Source organism: Psilocybe cubensis, chromosome 7 (genome assembly GCF_017499595.1).
Source record: "Psilocybe cubensis strain MGC-MH-2018 chromosome 7, whole genome shotgun sequence".
NCBI lineage: Eukaryota > Fungi > Basidiomycota > Agaricomycetes > Agaricales > Agrocybaceae > Psilocybe > Psilocybe cubensis.
In genome coordinates, this window is record NC_063005.1 from 565,487 (window position 1) to 583,236 (window position 17,750).

General features: G+C 50.0%; 5 protein-coding genes across 5 annotated transcripts; 4 read left to right on the plus strand and 1 right to left on the minus strand.

Moving 5' to 3' along the window:
- Positions 1-298: 298 nt before the first annotated feature.
- Positions 299-806, plus strand: JR316_0007724 (Fruiting body protein SC1; the record flags this gene model as incomplete). The annotated part of the gene is made up of 4 exons (XM_047893455.1): positions 299-433; positions 492-567; positions 621-703; positions 759-806. The coding sequence occupies 4 exons, from the start codon at positions 299-301 to the stop codon at positions 804-806; spliced, it is 342 nt and encodes a 113-aa protein (XP_047746770.1).
- A 1,642-nt stretch (positions 807-2,448) lies between these two features.
- On the plus strand, positions 2,449-3,265 carry JR316_0007725 (Fruiting body protein SC1; the record flags this gene model as incomplete). Its single annotated transcript, XM_047893456.1, has 5 exons — positions 2,449-2,652; positions 2,755-2,886; positions 2,943-3,018; positions 3,065-3,162; positions 3,218-3,265. The coding sequence occupies 5 exons, from the start codon at positions 2,449-2,451 to the stop codon at positions 3,263-3,265; spliced, it is 558 nt and encodes a 185-aa protein (XP_047746771.1).
- A 2,620-nt stretch (positions 3,266-5,885) lies between these two features.
- JR316_0007726 (Fruiting body protein SC1) lies at positions 5,886-6,410 on the plus strand (the record flags this gene model as incomplete). The annotated part of the gene is made up of 4 exons (XM_047893457.1): positions 5,886-6,023; positions 6,086-6,161; positions 6,221-6,303; positions 6,363-6,410. The coding sequence occupies 4 exons, from the start codon at positions 5,886-5,888 to the stop codon at positions 6,408-6,410; spliced, it is 345 nt and encodes a 114-aa protein (XP_047746772.1).
- Positions 6,411-7,249: 839 nt separating this feature from the next.
- Positions 7,250-10,764, plus strand: JR316_0007727 (Heat shock protein 78, mitochondrial; the record flags this gene model as incomplete). Its single annotated transcript, XM_047893458.1, has 17 exons — positions 7,250-7,570; positions 7,627-7,690; positions 7,750-7,770; positions 7,838-7,869; positions 7,926-8,006; positions 8,067-8,217; positions 8,281-8,382; positions 8,438-8,608; positions 8,671-8,946; positions 9,022-9,326; positions 9,402-9,551; positions 9,612-9,689; positions 9,755-9,860; positions 9,924-9,961; positions 10,019-10,096; positions 10,156-10,556; positions 10,620-10,764. 17 exons carry the CDS (start codon positions 7,250-7,252, stop codon positions 10,762-10,764), a joined length of 2,520 nt encoding a protein of 839 aa, XP_047746773.1.
- Positions 10,765-11,232: 468 nt separating this feature from the next.
- Positions 11,233-17,518, minus strand: JR316_0007728 (BTB/POZ domain-containing protein 1; the record flags this gene model as incomplete). The annotated part of the gene is made up of 11 exons (XM_047893459.1): positions 11,233-11,797; positions 11,858-12,322; positions 12,380-13,083; positions 13,149-13,207; positions 13,283-14,945; positions 15,069-15,336; positions 15,498-15,571; positions 15,775-16,720; positions 16,802-16,951; positions 17,073-17,265; positions 17,332-17,518. 11 exons carry the CDS (start codon positions 17,516-17,518, stop codon positions 11,233-11,235), a joined length of 5,274 nt encoding a protein of 1,757 aa, XP_047746774.1.
- Between the last annotated feature and the right edge of the window lie 232 nt (positions 17,519-17,750).

Below are 17,750 nucleotides of genomic sequence, written 5' to 3' on the forward strand. Positions count from 1 at the left end.
GTGGTTCCACTCCACAACATTTGACAGTGCTTCGGTGCACGGATGACTGGTAATAATAGAATCGGGAAAAGCTTACCTCCAGGCACCTCGGCGTGAAAACGTGAGGATCCAATAATATTTCTTCCTGCTGTGATTCTGATCAGCAAGTTCATTTGCTATGTTTAACTTTTTGTTTACACTAGATTGCAGCAAGTCCCTCCAGTATAAAAGATGAACGACTTTGGGGTACCATTCCTCAGTCCAGTGGTCAAAAAGCCTCTCTACTACACTCTCCAACAACCAAACCAACTCATTCACAATGTTCGCTCGTGCTGCCTCTACTTTTGTGCTCGCTCTCCCCCTCCTTGCGGCCGCCAGTGCTGTTCCCCGTAACGACGGCCCATCCAACCAGTGCAACACTGGCAGCCTTCAGTGCTGCGACTCTACTCAGAGCGTGAGTTGCCAGAAAGATATTATCAAACCATAACTAATATCTGTAACCCGATTTTTAGGCGACCTCGAGCTCAGTCGCAGGCCTGCTCGGTCTTTTGGGCGTCGTCGTCGGCTCTGTCACCGGACTCGTTGGAGGTATGTTATATTTTGTACCCCATAAAATTTGGTATCTGATAAAATATGTGCAGTAAACTGCTCTCCCATTAGCGTCGTTGGCATCAGCGGAAACTCTTGCTCCGCTCAACCTGTCTGCTGCACTGACAACTCCTTCGTAAGTTTTTTGTGCTTCCCAATCAATTCTAAATGTCTAAACGGATTTTATAAAGAACGGAGTCATTGCTCTCGGATGCTCCCCCATTAACCTCAACTTGTAAACGCATGCCTTTGAGACATCTTACTTCCCTTGGACTTTGAGACTTGTTGCAGTTGCCGCTCGGAATAGCACTTTTGTTTTGTAAAAAATAACTAAAAAAAATGTGGATCTTTGTTTGGGTATTTGGATATATAGTCTTTCTTTAAACTGCTAAGTGTTTACTTTAAACAATGCAAACCTTCGACGTGAGTACATTCAGCTTTACAAAAACCATTATCAGGACCGCGTGCTGGGCTATTAATAGACGCCCAAAATTAACTGCAAGTTCGGCAAAGACAGTTATTCCGGTTCGGCACTTCAATTTGACGGGTTCATTTAACTCTAAACGTATGTTGTGCCGACGAAAATCACCCGATAACAAACACTGCCTTACCTTGAAAAATATTTCAAACTTCAAGGACGGTGCTCAATCCGAATTGCCCAACAGTCAACTGGCATAGGATTTGGACAACATGCGTGAGGTCCGAACTCAAGTTGGACCCGCTATCGCTGGGGTCAAAGTAGTTGCCGGGTGCCAGTGTCCTCTTCCAAAAAATGGACGCATTCTGGAAGTTACTGGAATTGAAACGTACCTTTGAGATTCCAGATCGCCCTTGACCGCTATGAATATAAGATTGAGGTACATAAGCCTATTTCGAAGACGCTATGTTTTGTTGCCCGCCAGTGCCAGCTTAAAGTGTGAGGAAAGTTAGGAAAAGACGTCTGGAGATTCCTCGGACCTGATACCTATGTTCTCGAAATGTCATCTCGCGTTGTGTCGGAAGCCATTGTTGGAAGAGTGGGATAAAGTCACTACAAAGAGAAGTGGAAAGACTTCTGAGAGGTCACCACCACGCGCGATTGGCCACGTTCCTAAACCGAGGGCATGGAGTGAGCACACTCGTGATCTCTCACTTCGACTCAGCCATGATGTTGAGACGCCTAAATGGTCATGTTTTTCTCGGAAAACAATTGAAAGAACCTTGCTTACTCTTGGGCGCAGACTCGGGGCAGAGGGGGGATTTGAAATTACAATGAACCAATGATACTATGCTTATATTATGTCGTTCCCAGTCCATCAAATGCATGGAACCGCGATGTTTTTCGACTTCTTGGTTTTCTGCGGCAATGCGGCTTATGCGGGACTGCGGTGAACGTGATGGAGGGAGTGAAAGTGGGTCATTGTGTTTGATATGACCAATCACACACTTTCTCATCTATATTTCACATAAATGTCAATGAGGCACTGAAGTTGCAACCACATATAGCCTAGTGTGCTCTTATTGAATATCTTGGTCTAACCATAAAGCGAATAGTCGAGGTACAATGTTTTAAGGTGATTACCGTGTAAACCAACCCGAAGATCGTTACGAAAGTCCACGTTCTCAGAAGCTTGCGGCTCCAAGGTTCACAACCTCTGTAAGAACTTCTGACATTTCTGGTGAACAACTGAGGAGTTGAGGGGAGGACGATTGGCTCTTGACTTCCAGTGGCCAACGAATAGCAAAGCGTCCTTACCGCACCAATAGGGATGCCTCAACGGAATCACTACCCGCTGTCGAATTATTGACATCGTGGAAACTCCCTGAGTGGGATCAGTCTCAGTCAAAGAGGACGGCATTGAGCCTTACAAGTACTGATCAATGCAATGTCTAATGAGAGCAATGGGTTTGTGGCGGCTATGTAGCTTTGCGTCAAATATTGTCGAATCAGAGTACAGCCAGCGGCAGCAGCCGTATTACTTCCCTGACAAGAATGACAGCCGCAATGTCTGGTTTTACGAGAACGCCAGGCCGAGCCGCGACGGAACATGGGATGTCGATACTGCAAACCTTGTACGCTCTGCGGACAACATTGACTCTGAAAATGTATAAAAGGGAGGGCATTAAACAGCATTCCTCAGTCGAACACAGTTCAGCTACTACTCTCAGCTTACTTTTCTCTGAGTCCTATCTCCAATTTTTTTCAAGATGTTCGCCCGCACCTCTGCTCTCGTCCTCGCTCTTCCTCTCCTTGCTGCTGCCAGCGCCGTCCCCCGCACTGATGGTCCTTCGAACCAGTGCAATACCGGACCTGTTCAGTGCTGCAACAGTCTTTTGAGCGTAAGTCTCAATTACTCTCCGGACTAAAGAATTAATCGGCTGATTTATGAATATAGTCGACCTCCAGCACCTCCAACTCTCTCCTCGGTTTGTTGGGCATTGTTCTCGGGGACATCACCGGTCTCCTCGGTCGTAAGTAGATTACTATGGATTGTATCCGAGAACGGCGCATTGATAGGATCGACTCTGCCAGTCAACTGCTCTCCCCTCAGCGTCGTTGGCATCGGAGGCAACTCCTGCTCTACCCAGCCCGTCTGCTGCACTAACAACCAATTCGTGAGTTATTCTATCATTGAATGCTGCACACTAGTGTCTTAACATGCGATTGTAGAATGGTCTTATCAACCTCGGCTGCTCTCCCATCAACATCAACCTTTAAGAGGACTTCAACGTCTCGATGGGGTGACGGGAGTATGACGCGCTCTGTGTACTTCGTGTCAAACCGTCTTGTATACGAGAATTTGAGAACTTAGCGATTATAATTTTTGAAAACCAATATATAATATCTTGTACCTTCTCGATGAACGATATGAGGCGCGAAATTTGAACTCTTAGCAACTCGCGGCTAGCGTCCGCTTTTGGAAATGAACTCACCATTTTGGGTCAATTAACGGATCATGCTGCGCGATCAGATGATTCTTGAGTCTAACTGCTTATACGGGTTGGGAAATGTACCTGCAGGGCCATTTCAGATGCTCTACAGCATTTTGTGTCAATTCAGTAGTCTAGTACTGATTCGTAGAAGCTGATTCCAACCGGAAGCACTTGTCATGAAGACCCTGTTCTCTCTGAATCTAATGCGTCCCGATTGCGGCCCATTTTATGATTTCCAGAGCACTTTATTTGTAAAAGGGAGTTGTAAAATAAATAAATTCAATGCAAAGTTTCGGTGCGTCCAGGGTTGGCCAACGCTTGATCCGGGTCTAACTAAAAAGTGAATAGTTGAGGTACATATTCCGGGTCCCTCGAAAGCCAAGAAGAATTCTGTGACGGTGTTTTGCTCAGGTCCCCATTACGTGCAGAGCTGGGGCCTGGAGTCTTAGATGTAGAAATCTCAAGTTCCAAGTTTTATCTTGACTTTTACCTCAACCAACGCCCAGGCTATTACGAAGCAACGTGGCGCCCTGTTTCTTTTCAGGAAAGTGAGGATGATCAAATCAGGCTAGGCTTGCTCGGTCGTGGTTGTGATTATACTCCTATCATCGATGCTCTATACAGCATCTTCGTCAACATCGGCCTTTCTGCCATATTGTCTTTTAAGTGTGTTGAATGGGCAGCTCATTTCTGCCTATGTTTGGAATGGAAGTCTCCATATTGGGGCATATATTGCTTGAATTCATAAGAAAACTACTGTATTTCGCTAGCGTGCCGCGAGTTTCTCGATGAGGCTGTTCTATAGGTCCTTCAAAATAGTGATTCAAATACGTACTCTTGTTGAACGTTCTGTGCCACAAGATCTCAAAATGCTTCAAAATGTACCTGAAATTGTATTATTCCGCTACCCCTCGGCAATTGGTGTCAGCTCACCTTTCACCAGTGATTAGTCTAATACATTTTTGACCGAATGGTACCTTGGAAGTTGGAGCATCTCTCGTGGCTGCTTCTCGCTTAGTTTCGATGTTCTTGAACTTGCTTCTTAGGGTCACATGTTGGAAGATGCCGCTGTGCCATCCATAAATCTAGAACTGAGGCGGAATTTGAAGGTTTTTTATGTTACTCGTGTCTAATCACTAAGCTCTGTAAGAATGAGATGAATGAGACGGCGAACCAACTAGCACCAGATAATGTGTCAAGTGTATTCCTTACCCTTTCTGATTCCGCCCAAATCGTGCTTCCTCCATTCCGAAGACAGCGCCGTTCAGACGGCAGGGTGCAGTAGTTGTCCATCATAGACTCAGCCCTTTCGGCATCGCATCTCATAAATCGCGGACTTGGCCCGGACCACTGAGCTCGGAAGCACCAATCGGATTGAGCCTTCCCTTTCCAACTCGTCCGTTCTCACGTAACGCTTTCGGCATGCCTTCAACCAATTATGGTTTAGCGTTGTCTCGAGTTGTTTTGTGCATCAATCCCATTTACTTTTGCTTGACCACCAACAATCAAATTTACATTCGGACACTAACATTAATTAGTTATTAAACTTTCGCCGCTCTGGATTTCTAATGTCTCCGCATCGAGGGTGGATATAAACTTAGACGATTAGTGTGCAAGCCAAGTTCAAGATCGATCGGCATAGTTATGGATGGTTGGAGCGATAGCACAATGGAAGTGAGGTGCTCGTATCCCCTATGATAATTTCTAATCAAAGGCCATATGGTAAGCTCCTACAAGTGCAGTGATCCACCAATCCCCAACGATTGGGGGCCAAGCGTATCACAGTCGAGAATTTCATTGTCCGGACTGTCAACGTAGTGACATCGTGGGGAACCACGGACCCAGGACTGAAATCAGTGAAATGCAAATCGTCTTACATACGCGATAAAACGTTAGCCTGAATCGACTCCTGTGCAGTTGCTCACAGCTTTGGCGGATTAAAAGCGCTGAAGCAGATGACTGCCGTCCAATCAGAGTTGGTGGTATAAAAATAGATCATGGTTTGCGGGCAGTACGATAGCCATTTATCGAATCAGGGAAGGGCGAACCCCGGTCAGAGGACAACCAAGTCACGCAGCCCTGACATAGAAGTGACAGGCTTAATGTCTGATTGTATGTGATTTTGAATTTCGATCAATTCGAAAGACGTACATCCGTCTAAACAACATCGGGACCCTGAAGATTTCGATGCACCCAGGCTGGGCGAAGGCATTATGGAATGTTTTATCCCTCGGATAATACCAGCGCACAAGATTCTCGTTCATGCTGAGCAGAGACATCGGGATCTGGTGAAAAACGTATAAAGCAGGGCAGGTTTGGACCACTGATTCTTCAGTCGAACATCCAGTTCTACTTTCATCGCTACAGTCATTCACTCGAAGTTCTCTTCACTCTCCACCTACAAGATGTTCGCTCGTGCCTCCACCCTCGTTCTCGCTCTCCCCCTCCTTGCTGCGGCCACTGCTCTCCCCCGCACTAACGGTGACGGCCCGTCCAACCAGTGCAACACTGGCACTATCTCGTGCTGCAACCAGACTCTCCAGGTGCGCTAGTTGACATAGCACATTGACATTGTCATCAGTAATTAACTTTATCTGCTTGATAGTCTGGTACCGCCTCCACCAACCTCCTCCTCGGTCTTTTGGGCATTGTTCTCGGGCCCGTCACTGGTCTCCTCGGTCGTGAGTACAATTTTCAACTTTTTACCATATCCTACAATGGCTGATCGTTTTGCTTGCAGTCGGCTGCACTCCTATCACCGTCATTGGAGCTGGAGGCAACTCGTGCTCTGCTCAACCAGTCTGCTGCACTGGCAACACCTTCGTGAGTCATTGACTGTTTCTTTATTGAGTGTTTATTTATCAATCTTGGTGAATGTGTAGAACGGTCTCATCAATGTTGGCTGCACCCCCATCAACTTGAACCTTTAAGTTACTTCCCCTCCTAGTTTATGGGTTGTAGTTTGATACTTCCAAATACTATCTACGTTCATTGCGCCTTATTGAGCACCTGTGCGACATTTAAGCTCTATCAGTAAATATCATGCTATTCAACCATACCAACTCAACTTGCACTGAACTCTGCAAAGTATGCGAATTCACTGGTCATCCTGGTTAAAGCATTACAATCTCCCTACGTGCTAAGAATCTGAGATTCGTGCAACTACACCTATAAAGTCTCAACAGAAGGGTGACTCAACCGGGTTTCAAGCACGGGTGTTCACCACTGCTGGTGACATCGGGGAGTTGAAGTGGCCAACTTCCGCGCTATCAGGGGTTCTTTAGCCCATCCCAATTAAAGAGAAAGAACTCCACGGCTTGGCCCCTATGGAAAATTTCCGTGCACACCCATCTCACATGAAAATGGACGGAGTTTCTTCAAATGCAGTGAATATCGTTCGAGTTTGGTTCAAGTTCGTTTCGTTCAATTCGACGAAGTTCGCGCTCGGCGAGATCGGCTGCATCGGTATTTGCCGTACATTACCTTTTTCGTCTCGGGAACCGATTGGGTCCGCGACACTGCCGCGCCAGTGACGCGAACGTTCTGGGCATTTCTGCGTATTTCCTTCTCATTTTCTCGACAATTCTCGAACGTCCACGAACGTCTATAGGATAGCGTATTAGCGCCCTTCAAACAGACCCAGACGGCCTCTAATTTTGGTCCTCCTTAACTCCGTTATACTCTTTCTTCTAATACCGTATTTTTGAACGACATTACTGAACACCGAAACATACCACTGTCTTAACCTGAACACCTACACAATTTCGCCATGTCGAGCATACTGGCACCGACGAAGTCGAAGCCTTTCTCTAAACACATCGGCAAGGCCGTGTTAACCAACACCGCGAAACGGTACTCTTCCATCTCTCGACCTCAAACATCTCAGCTTCTGTATTCACGAACTCGAACGCGACCCGGCCCTCTTCTTCTAGTTCCTTCGGCATGTGTTTCACTGCCGCGAAGTGGAGTCCTTCAAAATCTGCGGCACTACGCCATTGGTCCTGGGGGAGGGGGGCCAGGGGGAGGGGGAGGGTTTCCTGGGTTTAGCTTCGGTCAACCGCAGGCGAAGGGAGAGGCGTTGAAGGAATACGTGCGTCAGTCTCATTCAATTGAAGTGTATTTATCATACTAATTAACCGTGAACAGAGTGTGGACTTGACTCAAATGGCAAAGGACGGAAAGCTGGACCCTACCATTGGAAGAGACGAAGGTTCGTGTTGGTCTCATTGTGACTCAACACCCGAGGACTAACGCATATACTTGATACAGAAATCAGGAGAACCATTCAAAGTGAGATATACAGTCATCCATACCGTGTTTGACATCATTCTGACGACCCGTCTTTGTTAACCTCTAGTTCTATCAAGACGAACAAAGTCTAACCCAGTGGTATGACCCCTCACTTCTTTACAGTGGTCAATGTATCTGACTTGTTTCATCTTCAGCTTATTGGTCCTCCTGGTGTTGGCAAGACGGCCATTCTCGAAGGCCTTGCGAGTCGAATTGTATCAAAAGAGGTCCCAGAAGTACGTTCTTCTTCTTGACAGACATATCACTCTTTTTAACAAGATGGATCGCATTTACAGTCGTTGCACAACAAACGCGTGCTTTCCATTGACCTCTCGGCCATAATGGCAGGATCCGGAATCCGTGGCCAGTTCGAGGAGAAATTCAAAGCGTTGCTGAGAGATATTGAAGAGGAGGGCGGCAAGGTTATTTGTTTCATCGACGAAGTTCGTGAGTAAACCTTCCCTTTTTCTTCTGTATAGATATATGCGGAATACTGATACGAAAATACAGATACGCTATTCAATCTTGGGAAAGCGGAAGGTTCTATTGATGCTGGACAGATGATCAAGCCTGCCTTGGCGAGAGGCCTTCAGCTAGTCGGTGCAACGACACGTAAGTAGCATATATCATCATCTACAACAAGATTTAACGCCAAATGTCCAACCAGCCGATGAATACCGCAAGACAATTGGCAAAGACGCTGCTCTGGAGCGTCGCTTCCAGCCTGTCACCATTGAAGAGCCAACCGTGGCGTCGACCATCTCAATTCTGCGCGGGTTGAAGCCGAGGTATGAGGTACACCATGGAGTCGAAATTTCCGATGGCGCTTTAGTGACAGGTTAGTCCCACTTTCTGAATATGGATAGCATATATCTCAATGTTTTCGAAAATTCTACCTAGCCGCGGTATATTCAGCACGCTACATCTCCGATCGTTTCCTTCCCGACAAAGCAATTGATCTAGTGGATGAAGCGGCGTCGTCACTGCGACTGGCACAGGAATCCAAGCCTGACGAACTCGAGGCACTTGACCGCGAGATTATGACGCTGCAAATTGAGCTGGAGAGCTTGAAAAAAGAGACAGACGTGTTCAGTGTTGAGAGGAGAGGAAAGGTCGAAGGGGATTTGTTGGTGAAACGACAAATGGCGGAGGAGCTGACAGGGTTATGGCAAGCTGGTGCGTTCCTTTCGTAAATCTTTCATCTAATATCGCATTAACAACTCACAAATGATCTTCTTTTACCACAAATAGCCCGCGACAGACTACAAAAGATCAAGAACACAAAGAAACAGCTCGAAGATGCTAAATACCAGCTCGAGGTCGCTCAGCGACAAGGCCAGTTCGAGCTCGCGTCGCGACTGCGGTTCTCGACCATTCCCGAGCTGGAGAAGCAGCTGCCGACGGAGAGTGAGGCGACGGCAGCGGAGCAGGAGGAGTCGCCGTTGGCGATGCTGCACGACCGTGTGACGTCGAACGACATCTCGAGGGTTGTGGCGAAGGCGACGGGCATCCCGGTGCAGAATCTGTTGAAGGGCGAGAGAGATAAGCTTGTTCATGTGAGTTTTAATCTTTAGATCTGTGTTCGTTGTGTATTTGTTCGGTTGCTGATGATACTCCGTCGATTGATCTAGATGGAAGAAGCGCTCCGTCAGCGAGTGGTGGGGCAGGATCATGTTGTTGAAGCGATTAGCGATGCTGTTCGTATCTCTCGTGCAGGCCTGCAGGCTCCTAATCGCCCTGTCGCATCGTTCTTGTTCTTGGGACCTACTGGTGTTGGCAAGGTGCGTCGACCCAACTGTTACTTTGACCACATCAATCTTTATTGAAACCTGGTTGTTTAGACCGAGCTCTGCAAAGCCCTTGCATCGTTTTTGTACAATGATGAGCAGAGAGGGTTGATTACGATTAACATGTCTGAGGTGGGTTTTACTAGCTATTGACTAAGTAATATAAGGTTTAACTTTAAACTTTTTTTCATGGTTAGTATCACGACAGGCATACGATTTCTCGTCTCATCGGAGCTGCACCTGGATATGTTGGATTCGAAGAGGGTGGCCAGCTGACCGAGGCTGTTCGTCGGAAACCTTACGGTACGTCTTTCATCTGTAACTGACCCAGTATCCTGTTTTTCTGAGACTGTCGTTATCAATTAGCTGTGGTCCTGCTCGATGAACTTGAGAAGGCGCATAAGGTACTTCAAGCTCAAATATATGCGTATTTTTTTTTCATCTGACGCTTCAATTTTTAGGACGTTGCGATGATTTTGTTACAAATTTTGGATGAGGGTACTATTACAGACAGCCAAGGGCGCAAAGTTGACTTCAAGGTACGCCTTTTCATCATTTTTTTTCTCTCTTCCACATGTTAAATTTTATCCATTCGCAGAATACTATTATTTGCTTGACAAGCAATCTCGGAAGCGACATCCTCGCCCACTCAACCGCAAGCGACCCCGAAACCGGCCTCGTCACCGCCTCCGCCAAAGCCGAAGTGCTCGAACGCACCCAGGAGTACTTCCCACCGGAACTACTCAACCGTCTCGACTCGATGCTGGTATTCAACAAGCTCTCGCGGACGTCCATCCTCAAAGTCGTCGGACTGCGTCTGGACGACGTCTCCGAGCGCCTGAAACACCGCAGGATCACACTCGACGTCGACGACCAGGCGCGCGAGTGGCTCGCTGCACATGGATATTCGGAGATGTATGGTGCGAGAGCGATCGCGCGTGTGGTGCGCACGGATGTGCTGTTCCCGTTGGCGCAGAAATTGTTGAGGGGTACGATCAGGTATGTTTCGTTTGTTTCTGTGAATTATTACGTCTTTTTTTTTGCTTACTTGCGATGTACTAGGGATGGCGATACTGTTCAGATTCGTGTTTCCGGGGATGCTTTGGATATCAAGGAGAACCATCCTCCTGACCCGACCTTGGCTCGCCCTGATTCCGAAGTCAACCCTGACGAGAACCCCCCATTGGAATCCGACGAGCACCACTAAATCTAAAATCGTAACACTCATCCACCCAACATCTGATATTTTGTCTATTTTCATTTAGCATTTACTCTCACAACCACCACTCCCAACAACACCACCACCCACCACTGCATTATTTTTTTCATGGAACCCCAATGTATTTTATGATGTATCAATTAACCAAATAGTCGTATTCATATCAAACTCTACTTTAGTAGTACAAAATCTACCATATAGACCTAGATATAACATAACACACAAAAAAACATAACAACTTAAAGTTAAAAACAAGTATTGTATATCTTGGATACAACAAACAATGACCTGTATAATCATAGCACATAATTTACGAGATTAAAGAAAAAGCGAAGCAAAGATTGTTCATATACTCTTCGAATTCTACTCTGAGCAGCGAGAATGGTGCATCGGATGATGATGTATGCATGTATGTTTTCTATGATGATGATGCGTTGATATTCTGAAAAAAAAACTTCAAGGGTCTGCGTGGCTTTTCTGACGTGGTTTGTGTGGTCGTCGCCGGGGTGTGTGCGTAGACCCTGCGCCCTCAGAACCTTGCGGAGGCGCACTGGACGACCCCGCTTCCGGTTTACCAGACGTCGGCGTCAACGCAGATGCACCCCCAGCAGCAGCAGCGTCCGATTTCGGCTTCGGTGGTCCCCTAGGCTTCGGCTTCCTAGACTTCTTACTACCGCTCGCGTTGCCATTAGCATTCGCATTACTCTGAAACTGCGCAAGCGCCAACGCCTCTCTCTCCTGCTCCGCGCGCACACGCTGCTCCTCGGCCGTCCACCACATCATAAAGTCCGCCTCGGCCTGGAGCTCGCGCTCCTCGTCCTGAATCTCGCGCAGCGTGCGTTTATCTCGCACCGGTGTAGCTTCAAGCTGGGAATTTTGGATGGCGAGGAATGAGACGCCTTTGGTAGGCGCGGAAGGTGAAGATGTGGTTGTGGTTGTGGATGTGGATGTGGAGGTGGGAGGTGGGCCGAATGGTTGGGACTGTGACCATGCTTTGCCGCCACTAACATTCACAAACGCGCTGGTCAGTCAAAAAAGGGACAAAAACGAGTCAAAAGAAGAAGAGAAAAAAAAAACATACACAGCATTCCGATGCGTCGACAAGCTGACTTTGGACGACGACGTTTGTCTCGTTGGCGTGATAACAGGACCCAATCCAGGCGTCTGCGCGGGGCGCGCAGGGGTCAGGGGCGCACCACCCTGCTGCACCTTCGACGCGCTCGACGGGACTGTAACTACACCTGCACCAGCCCCCAAACGTGCGTTCGCCATCCCATCCTTCGGCGAGCCGCTAGCGAACACGGACGTAGACGGCGGTGTCGACGGCAGCCCACGCGGAGCAGCGTTCGGGTCGGCGTTGATGCGCCAAGTAAGGGGCGGACCAGAGCCAGAGGGTTGTCTCGTCATTGCCTGCTTTGACGGCGTGGTCAATCCGGGACCAGACGAACCCGCTTGTGAAGGTTTGTTGGTGGTAGCTGGGCGCGATGAGCTAGTGGCGCTCTGACTCTGGCTCGCAGCTTCCGCCATGACAGCTTTCATATCAACCCTGCACAGAAAATATCAAGATCAGTGCAAATTAAAAGGCTGTATACAAATTGCACACCTCGGTGCACCAGCAGCCTTCCATACCGCCGGAGACTTTCCAGCAGCAGGAGACGTCATAGGCATCGCCAATTTATTCCCGCTCTCCTGAATCGTCGGGTATGCGGCACTGTCACTATGATCATCCATCGCGAAAATATCGTCGCCCGACGGCGGACGTCGCAGAGTCTGACGCGGAGTGAATTCGGCCGCCGTCTTCGACAAGGACGATGTCGATGACGCAGCAGTGCTGTTCTTTCCCAACACACTCCACGTTCTAGACTGAGTAGCAGACGACGCCGCACCCTTTGCCTGACTCTGCGGTGCCGCCTTGGAGAAATCGCGCTTCAGCGGCTTCACCGCAGACGCCGCCCTCACAAAGCCCGCTACATCTGGCACATCCTCATTCTCCAACCACACTTTATACTTCTCCAGAAGCCCCTCCACAAACTCTCCTCCACGCGCAAACGGCGTCTTCTCGACTTGACGCGCGCGCACAAAGTGGGCGAGCTGCTTGACGAGCGCGTGTGGCAGGTCGTCGAGGATGCGGTTGTCGATGAGGAAGGACTCCATGTTGACCGCGATGTATTCGTGCAGGGAAGCGATGAGCGGTTGTACGTGGTAGTGCGAGGCGTCGGCGAGGATATAGCATGCGTTGCTTATGTTGGTGTGTGCGAGGATGACGGAGGAGCAGAGCAAGACGAGGCGGTCGAGGAGGAGTTCGTTCTATTGGTTAAAAAAAGTTAGAAATTAATGTTCTGTTTGATGTCCATCGAAGGACTTTGACGTACTGCTGCAGCAAGAACCTGGAACATGAACTGCACAAGCTCCTCCACCGAATTGACAAAATCTATCAACGAACACAACGTAAAATTGTCAATACCAATCCAACTCGAAAAATTCCAAAAAAAAAAAAACGACATACCAAGCACCCAAAACATCTCCTCATCCTGCCCACAACACATATACCCCGTCACAAACCTGACCACATCCCAACTCATATGCCGCATATCCACACGCACGATCCCGTCCTCGCCCCACCGATTGCGCGTCCAATCCTCCAGCCCAAAGAAACTCTCAAAGAGAGGGGAGCGTGCGCGCAGGATAAACGAGTGGCACCGCACTTCCCGGTCGGCGAGTTGGAGGATGACGTCTGGGCGCAGCGCCGTCTTGGATGAGGAGGAAGGGTCCACCTGGACGGCATCAAACAACCTCTTCATATCCCTCGCCAGCGTGCCTGCCGGCTCCCTTTTCACAGGCGCCTCCAACGCCGCGCTCAGCGCAGGCAGATCCAGCATCTTCGCCAGGAGCTGCAGCTCCTGCCTCACCCTCGTCGGGTTCACTGTCGCACTCGTGTTCCCATCTACCTTGGAATTGACATTCGCATTGGCACTTTTACCTCCCCTTTTCACGCCCCCCTTTGCACTCTCACCTCCAGTGGTAGCACCACTCTTACCAGCCGCACCGGCGCTCAACAACGCCCACACCCGCTGCACCTCCTCCGCGCCTCCAATCCTCCGATCCCATACCGCCAGCACCTCATCCGCATATAGATAATGCAGCAGAACGATCACCGTCAGCGGGTGATGGCACCCCTTCACTTCAAGACGCATGATACGCGACACAGCTTGTCCGACGCCCGGGCTCGGGTTTGAGTTCGAGTTGGAGCTTGAATTCGGGTTTGGCACGCGCAGCGAAGGCAACAGCTTAACGCTCGCCCATACGCCCTGCCTCCCATCCGCCTCGCTTATGCTGTCCCCTGGAACCTCGCCCTGGAGGAGTGCCTGCAGCACCCCAGAGCGCGCGGCGAGCAGAACGCTATGCACGGGGAACGCGAACGAATGGACGTGTACCACCGCGTCGCCACCGTACGGCAGCTTTCCGGATTTTAAGTGAGAGTGTAGGTCGAATGTGGCGTGGGGGGAGTTTGGTCCTTGACCTTGGCCCTGAGTTTGACTGGCAGATACACGCTGCTGCTTCTGCTGTTGGCGAAGCAGCACATCGCACAGCTCAAGCACCCGCGTAACATCTCCTTCAATACCTACACCCCCTTCCTCCTGCTCATCCGCATCCAGAGCGTCCCCCTTCATCTTCACTTCATTCCCCTTCCCCTTCGCGTTCGCCTTATCCCTACCCTCCAAATCCTTCCCATCTCCATCATCATCATCACCCCCACCACCCTCCTGCACACCCTCACCACCCACCACCTTCCCAGCCTCCTCCTCATCCCACATCGAAACAACAAAAGGCCTCACCCTCCGAATCTCCTCCCCAAAGCTCCTGCCATCCGCATGGGCATCCACGCCGCGCGGCCGGTACTCAACACGGAGGGCGCCGAACGCGCCTGACGCATTCGCGCACACTTTCACGACGCGCTGGAGGAACGGCACGCGGGTGAACTTGAACGCTTTGCCCCCTGCTCCTCCACTGCCACCTCCTGAGGAAAAGGAAGGGGTGGTGTACAGAGAAGGCGAGGAAGAAGGCGAAGAAGTGATTGATATACCCGTAGGCACGTTTCGCGTGCGCACGAAGACGTGTCCTGACTCCGTGCAGATGATAATCGAGCCGTCCGCACCGAGTGCAACGTCCTGTTAAAAATTGAAGGGTAAAAAGACAGTCAAAGTGAGTACAAAATAGAAAAGGACAGATAAAAAGTAGAGAATAACTCCAACTCAATAAAGAAAATAACAAAAAAATACTAAGACACGTACTTTGACAGCACTAAATTTCCTCCTAAGCGCCCATACCCTCTGCGGCCTAAACACACTGCTCCCCGCCCTCCCTCCTCCTCCTCCCCCGCTTTCCCCGCTTACAGTGGCCCCATCACCCGACGGCGCCGAAAACGTAAACACCTCCCCATTCGACGAGAGCGCGGCAAACATGTCTTCACAACCCGTCACCTTTGAGATCCACGAGTCGCGGATGGAATGAGGTGGGCGGTAGGGTTCGATGCCCGAGGGGAAAGCGTGTGTTGGGAAGCTGTTGTGTGTGTGTGTGCACGTGTGGTTAGGGGTTAGGGGTTGTGTGATTGTGCGGTTGTGGGTTTTGTTTGAGTGAGGTCAATGTGAGTGAAAAGGGACGGTAAGTGAATAAATGAGCGGTGTAGTCCCAATACATAATACTGGGGGAAAAAGACGTACCTTATACGATAATGCCTATCGTTCCATATACACTCCACATGGTGCGTTACAAGCAGCGCAACGAGCACGGTGTCCTACACCACAAAAAGCAAGGTCACATCAGGATCCACATCCACAATCTCCCATTAAAAGACCACCAAGAAGAAAAAAACAAGAAAAAGCATAGAGTAAAAATATTTTTTCGAGAGGTGAAGATTTTAAAACTTTTTTAAAATAATAATAATAATAACGAAACGAAACGAAAATGCAGAAACAAAAACGAAGAAAGTGAACGTACACTCATAGCAAGCCCAACAACCGGCGCCGAAAGCCTGGTAACTTGCTTCGGTAGAACCTGCACAGGCTGGGCATGGCGATCATACCCCAGCTGGCCCGTGTTCGTGCCCCACGTATACACCACCCCTCCTCCTCCTCCTCCTGCTGCTGTGCTTTCCTGCCCACCACCGACAGAAGAAAGCCTAGTCCAACAAGCACTGGCGTTCCGGGAGGCTGCAACGCCCGCTACAACTTCACGCCTGAGCACACCCACCACGCGCTTCGGCACGCTCTGGATCTGCTCTTCGTCCTGTCCATATCCATATCCTCTCGAGCCTGCACCCGCATTCGCATTCGCAGCCGAGGACGACGACGGCGTGTACGTGTAGGAGGAAGTGGACGAAGAATTAGACGACGACTCTACAATGTACCCGAGCTGCGCGAAGCGGTTCAGGCCCCAGGAGTACACGTCGCCGGAGGTTGTGAGTGCGAGCGTGTGGTCTTGGCCTACTGCAACGCTTGCGATTTGGATCTGGATCTGCGGGTGCGATCCGTGCGTGTGCGCGGAGGGCAGCGTAGGGGTAGGCGTGGTGCCAGGCGTAGGTGTAGTTCCAGGGGAAATTGTCGACGACGCAAACGACGAGGAAGACACCGACGATCCAGAGAAAGCCGCCGGCGCAGATCCAGGCAGAGGCGCAGAGAGCGCCGGGAGCGGCTTTAGCGCATACTGCATGTGCTGCGACGCGCCGAGCCTCCCGCCGCTCCCGAACCCACACACTCGCACATTCCCCTCGCTCTCGCCTGTGACGACGACCGTGTGCAGCTTCGACATGCACACCTGGCGCACGGGGATCGGCGCGAAGCGCACGGAGAGCGGTGCGTGGGCGGGGGGCGCGATGGCTGGCTTGATGAGTACGCGGTCGGGGTGGACGCGGTCATCGGCGTCTGCGAGGCCCAATGCTGCGTTTCTGTGTTGTATGGTTAGATATATGCGCGGTTATATCGTCAGAAAAATCTGTATAATTTGTGCAAATGATAACAGACGCAACTTGTTCGCGCCCCATGTGTACAGCTCGGCGTCGCGCTGTGCGGGATCGGGTTTCGTCCCGTTCACAGTCGAGTTGTACAGATCAATGGCGGTATATCCTTCCGCGTCCTTGACACCCGCATCAATATCGGATCGCTGCAACAGCAAAAGCCTACAATGAAAAACCCCAGATAAAAAAAACATGACGTCAGCACCGTGCACATATCGGTAGCATATATTGCCAGCGAAATCGCAAATAAACCGCATATTATATCGAAGGAAAAAAAACGTACGCTACTGGCAGATTCGCGGTGTACAGCGCACGATGGAGAGGCGTCCACATGCTCTCTGTGTCCGCGAGGTTGACGTCGATGCTCGGGTGCTTGAGAAGTGATCTGGCGTACTCGACGCTGCTGCTCTCCGGCGACGCGCAGACGAGGTGCAGGACCGTGCGGCCGAGCCAGTCGCGTGCGTTGACGTTCACTTCTATGTTGCCGCTGTTGTTGTTGTTGTTATTGTTATTGCTGCTGCCGCCACTACCATGCATCACACTGTTTCCCTTGGCTGACCGACCAGGCGTCCAGCTTGACCCCGGAGAAGAGGACGGCGCAGCGTTGCTGCCAGAGTTGTAGTGGGAACCGCGGTCATAGCTGCTGCTGTTGACTCCGGCGCTGCCATCGAGCAAGCGCTGGAAAGCCTGCAAGTTCCGAGTGTGAAAGTAGTCATGGAGCAAGGTCATGCAGATGTTGCAGGGGGGTTAGAGAAACGCAGACGGGACGTCGCTGCGATCCTCGGGGGTTTTTGTTCTCCTTTGCTGTTGGCGACGCAAAGGATCCTTGAAAATGGATGTCGAGCTGTCCTGCTGTCGGTGTAGATGTATGCGTTCGTTTGTTCGGGTCTTCAAGTCGACCCTCGAAAATTTAACTTTGTGGATGTGAAAAGCTCCTTGAGATATCAGATATGAGCTGTAG